General features: G+C 41.6%; 1 protein-coding gene across 1 annotated transcript; it reads left to right on the top strand.

Moving 5' to 3' along the window:
* The first annotated feature begins 330 nt into the window (after positions 1–330).
* Positions 331–2,618, top strand: LOC124400140 (selenoprotein P). The gene is made up of 5 exons (XM_046871751.1): positions 331–487; positions 1,391–1,621; positions 1,797–2,009; positions 2,076–2,216; positions 2,374–2,618. The coding sequence occupies exons 2-5, from the start codon at positions 1,419–1,421 to the stop codon at positions 2,591–2,593; spliced, it is 777 nt and encodes a 258-aa protein (XP_046727707.1). The 5' UTR covers positions 331–487; positions 1,391–1,418; the 3' UTR covers positions 2,594–2,618.
* The last annotated feature ends 6,600 nt before the right edge of the window (positions 2,619–9,218 follow it).

Here is a 9,218-nt window from a genome sequence, read left to right as displayed (position 1 = left end):
AAAAATGCTGACTCGACACCCAAAAGTGCAGCTGAGCAGAAAAATAGACAAAAACAGGCAGGACGAGGGGATTCATAGCTCAGGGGTTATTAAAGTCACGTTCACTCCACTCTGACATGGAGAACCTTTTTATGTGAAATTTTCTTCCACTGCTGAAGATTGAAGTTCAGTCTGATGTCTTTCACTGGTTCTGTTTTTATTATATACACACTTTAATGACAAAACTGACGACAACAAACACAGCAGGCAGTGTGAGGTTCGGGTGAGGACGGTTATGTTTTACATTCCTGAATCACATCTAAACATGTTTGTGATCCTCGATGAGTTATGGGAGGAAACATGGGCGGAGCCTGTGGAGAACTTTGTTCTAGTTCTGAAAAACAAGCAGGGTATAAATAGGACGGGTTCGAGTTGTGCCTTTATTGATCTCAGACGTCTGGAGAGAAAATCTGCTCTGACTGAAGACTTGGTTGGAAAAAAACAACACGTAAGCCAGAATACTGTTCTAATATCTTCTTTACTTCAGTGTTCAGATCAGTTTCATCAGCAGGATTTTGGTGTTCTGTCAAATGTGTAATATTTACTTTTATAAATCATGTGTTTTAATGGTTTATACACAAACCAAGAAAACCGTGTGGAGGGAAAATATAGTACATATGTATATGGATTTCTGCATATAAATTATAAAAAAGAAATGTGACGAATACTGCAAATATATTTACTGCATATTAAAATGTACATATATTGCAAATTATATCAACACATTTAAAACTTTTTTAGTAATTATCTGCATTAATCATACAATTCTGTAATAGCAATTTAATTACAAATAATAATAATAATAATAATAATAATAATAATAATAATAATATGGTAAAAATACAAGCTTGTTACACTTCTACACAGAAGAACCTTTTTCTCCAAGAGGACACACACACACACACACACACACACACACACACAATATAAATACAACCCCACTCCTGCTCTAAAACTTGGTTATTTTCTCTTTAGCTCCGCCTCCCTGGTTAGCAGGGTGTCCTCTGACTCCACCTCTTTGAGTGCTGGTGGTGTTTTAGAAAGCGACTTGTTCTACGTGACTTCAGGACGAGTGTCTACATGTTTGATTTGGATTCACATAGTTACACTAAAAGCCCCACTCACTCTCTAAATCTGCCCCACCTGTAACGTTAGAGCTGTGATTAAAGAACATCATCACTCAGCCCAATTAACACCTGCTCTCATAAACACACACACACACACACACACACACACACACACACACACACACACCGCCTTCAGGGCATGACATCAACATCAGCTCCAACATCAGCTGATTTTAGATACACATCTGCAGCATTAACACAAAAATTTAATGTGTGTGTTGTAGACGGAGTGTGTGTTGGTGAGGAGGAGCAATGTGGAGGTCTCTAGGCCTCGCCCTGCTGGCCGGCCTGTTGGTGGTCTGCAGGGCTGAGAGTGAAACGGATGGAACGAGGTGTAAACCTGCATCCTTGTGGAAGGTTGGAGATAGTGAGCCGCTGAAGGACAGCCTGGGCCAAGTGACCGTAGTGGCCTTTCTCCAAGCCAGCTGATTGTTCTGTCTGTCGCAGGCATCCAGGTCTCACTCACACACACACACACACACACACACACACACACACACACACACACACGCCTCCACACATTATCAGTGGTGTAATCAGTAAACATGCCTCATGTCCTCAGCACAGAGGTCAGATTGTGAAAGTGTTTTTAACTGGGTGTGATGTTTCCTCATGCTGATTTCCCTGTAGACTGGTGGAGCTGCGCCAGAAGCTGGAGAATGCTGGCTTCGTAAACATCACATATATGGTGGTGAACAGCCGGGATGAAAACTCTCTCCGTCTTCACCACTTGCTGGAAAAGAGACTCTCAGGACACATAATTCTGCACAGGCAGAACTCTGAAGATCCTGATGTGTGGAGCATCGCCCAGGTGGAGAAGGATGACTTCCAGATCTATGACAGGTAATCTCATTTTTACTCATCAATAAACTGTAGGTTTACATAAATCCTGACTGGACTGTGTTTTAGATGTGGACGTCTCACACATCACCTGTCTCTGCCGTACACTATCCTGAGCCAGACCCATGTGGAGGAGGCCATCAGAAACACCTACTGCAATGCTGTGTGTGGAGACTGTGAACTGAAGGTAAACCGTCAATACACTCAGGGGTGAGGACTAACACACACTAAACACAGCACAGGACAATATTTACTCAACTGTCAGTGGGTGTGACTTCAAGGTCCTATGGAAGTCCTGATCTGTCCCATTTAAAGTCATGCCCGTTTCTGCTGTTTGGATTATTAACTCATTGTGTCTGAATCACAGAGCTCTGATCAGCTGGAGGCATGTAACAGGAATGGTGAGGACCAAACGGAGAAGGAAACACCAAGAACAGAAGGAGAAGAACACCATCATCACCATGGACACCACAGAGGACTTCATCATGGAGAAAATCAACATGGTCACCCTCCCCATGAAGTTGAAGGGAGGCATAGTCACGATGGTTCAAGTCACCAACATGGCCACCAGGGCCAAGTCATTTTAGGGCAGGATCAAAGAGGCTCTGTAGATCTGGGTCAGGTTCAGAGTAGGCAGATAGATTTTGGACAGGCCCATGTCGGGCAGATAGATTTGGGACAACTTGGAATTGAAAGGTTTGACCTGGAACATGGAGTTGATGTTGTAGGGAACCAGCAGGTGATGCAGCGTCCCTGAGGGTCCAGGTGAAAATTCCCTTTCAGGTGTCAGCAGGGGGTGCTGTCCGACCCCTCCAGCTGATGCTGACACTGACGGCGTCTGATTGGCCAGCATCTTAATGAGAGGCCAATCTGACACTGTGATGAGCCGCTGGCTGCTTCCTGTCTCTGACACGGGCTCACAGCGGACAAAAATCACATCAGGGAAACCTGACAGTGACGTCCTGCACAACTGGGCGACTGACAGCCGGCTCAACCGATCTGAGCCTGACCTGCAGGGCTTAGCGAATGAGAATGACAGGTGATATAAGCAGGAACAAGAACTAAGACTGGCAACGTTCCTCAATCTTGGTGGTTAGTTAGCAAGTTAGCCCTCACTGACGCACAATTTTATTACCAACTCTAGCTGCGTCAGAAAGTTGCCAGTGAATGAAGATATCACCTCAACACCTGAACCCTGACAGGAAATCACCAACAAGTATTGACACCTCAGTTAGTCTCAGGAATGAACCATCACCTCGTACACTAATTAGTGATCATCACTCCTCATCCTAAAGTTTTCAGTAAAATCTCTGTTTCTAACACAAGAGTTTCATCAACGTGTGACATTGTGTTTAACAAACAAGCTAACTTCCTGTACACATGTAAACTCAGGGTGTTGGTTCATGCCAGAGGAGATCTGAGTGGCCATGTTGGCAAGGTTCCTTCTCCCCTGTGACTCTCAGTGGCTTTAATGATGTCAGGTGCAGAAACTACGCTGTAGTGGCACCTGCCTGATCCTCAGCCAATCAGAGAGAACGAGGAACGTTGCACTACATGACATGCTAGAAATAGAACATTTAAGAGTGTGTTTTAGTGAGATGTTATTACCCCTCACACCCTGCAGCTGTGGACATCAACCTCCATTAACAAAGCTAGCCATTAGCACTGGGTCTGAAAGGGTTAAAACTAATCTTAGAGAAAATATCTAATATCTGCAGCACATCCACACACACACACACACACACACTAGAAGAAGAATGTGTGAGACATTTTGAGGACTTAATGAAGGTTTTCTGGGAAAGTATTAAACCACAAATCCTGATGCTCTGTAGGAGAAATGATCACGCACTGATTCTGATGGAGGTACAAGATTGTGTGTGTGTGTGTGTTTGTGTGTGTTTGTGTTAAATTGAAAAATAATTGCGACTGTAGAATAATTGTGTTAGACGGTAAGAAATAAACATTATTATTTCAGGAATCTGTGTGTTGTTTGCTTCTTGCATTTATTTTAAATGTAATGTTATTGATTAGATTTATTTATTAGAACTACTTTCTCTGTAATGGGTAGAGATGTTGCCTGGTTGTCCAGATTATCCACATTTATACACACATTCACTTATTATTAGTTTCTCCTGAAATGAAAAAAAAAAAAAACATTTTTAATTGAATTCATGTTTGAAAGTCGAAGGTCAGAGCTGTAAGGGATTTATGGTGCAGTAGTGTGTGTGAATATCTTTATATATACTTATAAAATAATGCTCAGAAGTAAATAAAATAAATCACTGTCAGTTGATTTGGCTTTTTAAGGTTTAAATGGATAAAAAGTTTTACATAATAAACAAAAAAATCGATAAATAAGCTTCACATTTCACCTAAAATATTTATATGTCTGGACTAAAATTAATCACTTTAAAACTGAGCGTCAAGTTAATAACAATAACAACTACAACGTTTTTATTTACTATTTTCTTTTATTATTATCATTTTTGATGTAATTGGTTAGGGTTGTTCACACAATAACCGACAGAGGGCGCACGCATGCTATAAATCGCCTGCACCGGAAACCACGCTCTCGCCCCGCCCATCAACCCTCCTCTCCCAGTACTCTCCCGTTGGCGCAATTTCAAATTCCTCACTGACAGCCAGCAGCCGTCCTGTGTCAGCTCATTAATATTAAAAGCTCCAGCGCAAACGCGACATGTGATTGGCTGGGACCAGCAGCTCCCCTGGTGCGCCTGTTAAACACGCCACCATGTCTGCACGCCCGCCTCCTCCTCCGTCGCTGATTGGTTGGCTCTTGTCAGTGTGGACCCCGCCCCTCGGCCCCGCCCACACTCCTGCCCCGGGTGGGCGTGTTTAAGCTCAGAGCTGTGGGTCGCTGCCGCTGTGTTTCCTCTCCTGCCACATTATACTGTTTTATTTCTATAATATAGGAGCATGAACACAAGACACACTTTTAATAAGTAGAATCACCAAAAAAAACACAAAAATGTCTGTGATGTTTATGTTCCTGCAGAAATGCAGTGGAACAGCTGCAGGGTCACGCCTTTGCATACCGATGTGGTGAAAAAAAGCCTTCAGCCACCAGTCACACTGTTTCACCCAAATGATTACAAACTTTACTACACTATACTACACTATACTACACTATACTACACTACACTATTCTTTACTACACTATACTACACTACACTATTCTTTACTACACTCTACTACACTACACTACACATTCTTTACTACACTATACTACACTACACCATTCTTTACTACACTACTACACTACACAATACTACGCTACACTATTCTTTACTACACTACACTATTCTTTACTACACTATACCACACTACACTATTCTTTACTACACTATACTACACTACACTATTCTTTACTACACCACACCATACCACACCACACCATTCTTTACTACACTATACCACACCACACCATACCACACCACACTACACCACACTACACTATTCTTTACTACACTATACTACTACACTACACTACACTGTTCTTTACTACACTATACTACACTACACCATTCTTTACTACACTACACTACTACACCACACTATACCACACTACACTGTTCTTTACTACACTACACTGCACTATTCTTTACTACACTACCACACTACACTGTTCTTTACTACACTATACTACACTATTCTTTACTACACTATACTACACTACACAATACTACGCTACACTATTCTTTGCTACACTACACTATTCTTTGCTACACTATACTACACTACACTGTTCTTTACTACACTATTCTTTACTACACTGCACTATTCTTTACTACACTCTACTACACTACACTATTCTTTACTACACTACACTACACTATGCTACACTACACTATACTACACTACTATTCTTTACTACACACTATACTACACCACACTATTCTTTACACTATACTACACTACACACTATTCTTTACTACACTATACTACACACACTATTCTTTGCTACACTATACTACACTGCACTATTCTTTACTACACTATACTACACTGCACTATACTACACTACACTATTCTTTGCTACACTACACTATGCTACACTACACTGTTCTTTGCTACACTACACTACACACTACACTACACTGCTACACTACACATTCTTTACTACACTATTCTTTACTACACCACACCATTCTTTACTACACTATGCTACACTACACTATTCTTTACTACACTATACTACACTACACTACTACACTACACTATTCTTTACTACACTATACCACACTACACTGTTCTTTACTACACTATACCACACTACACTATTCTTTACTACACCATACTACACTACACTATACCACACTACACTATTATTTACTACACTATACTATACTACACACACTATTCTTTACTACACACTACACTACTACACTACACTGTACTACACTACACATTCTTTACTACACTATACTACGCTATACTACACTACACTATTCTTTACTACACTCTACTACACTACACTATTCTTTACTACACTATACTACACTATTCTTTACTACACTATTCTTTACTACACTATACTACACCACACCATTATTTACTACACTATGCTACACTACACTATTCTTTACTACACTACACTACACCACACCATACCACACTACACCATGCTACACTACACTATTCTTTACTACACTATACCACGCCATACTACACTACACTATTCTTTACTACACTATACCACACCATACCACACTACACTATTCTTTACTACACTACTACCACACTATTCTTTACTACACTATACCACACTACACTATTCTTTACTACACTATACTACACTACACCATACTACACTACACTATTCTTTACTACTATACTACACTACACACTATTCTTTACTACACTACACTACTACACTACACTATTCTTTACTACACTATACTACACTACACTGTACTACACTACACTATTCTTTACTACACTGTACTACACTACACTATTCTTTACTACACTATACTACACTACACTATTCTTTACTACACTATACTACACTACACTATCCTATACTACACGTTACTACACTACACTATTCTTTACTACACTATACTACACTACACAATTTTTACTACACTTCATTATACTATACTACACTACACTACATTATACTATATTACACTTTACTACACTATACTTTACTATACTACACATTACTACACCACATTATACTATGCTACACAACACTACACTATGCTACACTATACTACACCACACTATACTACACTACACCACACTACACTACACTACACCACACTATGCTACACCACACTATACTACACTATGCTACACAACACTAAACTATGCTATGCTACACAACACTACACCGGGTTTGTCCTCCCTGTACAGCGCTGCTTCACTCTTCCATGAACACAGTGTAATATTTGAAACTTGATCTGCGTTAGCGTCTGTAACTGACGCGTGTTAGCGTCTTTCCCATGTGTGTTTCCTCAGCAAATAGCCATTCATTAGAGGAAAAGGTCAACCAGCATGTTGAGGTAGTTAAGCACGCTGCTGGGAGGCTTTTCACGCTTAATTGACCTAAAGACTGGAGCCGGAGGAGCAGAGCATGATGGGTAATTACCTGCAATGTCCTGAGAGGCGGTGTGTGAGAGCGTCTTCATCTGATTCAATCAGACCCATGCAGGGTTACTAAGTGCATTCAGGCCTCTTAATTAGCTGATCTGCTTTCAGCATGTGCTCTTCGCTCTCCTGAATCCCTCACTGCTTATTTTTCCTGTCGCTGTGAGCATTAGTGCCTCATGTGTGCTGACCTTCTCTCCCACAATGCACCTCCTGTCCCCAGCATGGCTCTGCAGGACCAAGGGATGAGCTTTCCTCTGTGTTCAGAACCTCCTTTAATACACCACATAGTGTGTGTCTGAGACCAGAGTGTGTGTAAAACCGGAGTGTGAGTGAGACCGGAGTGTGTGTAAAACCGGAGTGTGAGTGAGACCGGAGTGTGTGTGAGACCGGGGTGTGAGTGAGACCGGAATGAGTAAGACCGGAGTGTGCGTGAGACCGGAGTGAGTAAAACCGGAGTGTGAGTGAGACCGGAGTGTGTGTGAGACCGAAGTGTGAGTGAGACCGGAGTGTGTGTGAGACCGGGGTGTGAGTGAGACCGGAATGAGTAAGACCGAGTGTGCGTGAGACCGAGTGAGTAAAACCGGAGTGTGAGTGAGACCGGAGGGTGTGTGAGACCGGAGTGTGAGTGAGACCGGAGTGTGTGTGAGACCGGAGTGAGTAAGACTGGAGTGTGAGTGAGACCGGAGTGAGTAAAACCGGAGTGTGAGTGACCGGAGTGAGTGAAACTGGAGTGTGAGTGAGATAAGAGTGATTGAAACCAGAGTGTGTGCGAGACCGGAGTGTGAGTGAGATCAGGGTGTGAGTGAGATCGGAGTGAGTGAAACCGGAATGTGTGTTTCTCAGTCATTACACAGGTAGTTGGTGATGAAGGCAGTGTGCAGTAAATAAGTTTTATTGAGCAGAAGAAAAATAAGATGTGAAATTTTACAGCTTCCTCATGAGACCAAAACCCGTCTTATAACACTAGAGAGAGAAAGAGAGAGGGAGAGAGGGATAGAAAGAGGGTGAGAGAGATCGATAGAGAGAGAAAGAGGGATAAAGAGAGACAGAGGGATAGAGAGAGAGACAGAGGGATAGAGAGAGAGAGACAGAGAGAGACAGAGGGAGAGAAAAGGTAAACTGTGCAATAAACACTAATATACAATCACAAACCTTCATACACATATACCGACTCATACACACTCATACACACTTACATACTCATACACACTCACACACACATACACATACTATACACACTTACACTTTTACACACTCATACACTTACACTTTTACACACTCACACACACACACACATACACACTCATACACTTACACTTTTACACACTCATACACACTTACATACTCAAACACACTCACACACACACATACTCATACACACACTTACACTTTTACACACTCATACACACTTACACTTTTACACACTCATACACACTTACATACTCAAACACACTCACACACACATACACACTTACACTTTTACACACTCATACACACTTACATACTCATACACACTCACACACACATACACATACTCACACACTTACACTTATACACACTCATACACACTTACATACTCATACACACTCACAC

This window comes from Silurus meridionalis, chromosome 17 (genome assembly GCF_014805685.1).
Source record: "Silurus meridionalis isolate SWU-2019-XX chromosome 17, ASM1480568v1, whole genome shotgun sequence".
Taxonomy (NCBI): Eukaryota; Metazoa; Chordata; class Actinopteri; order Siluriformes; family Siluridae; genus Silurus; species Silurus meridionalis.
Note: the sequence above shows the minus strand (reverse complement) of the source record. Positions and strands in the feature narration are given on the sequence as shown.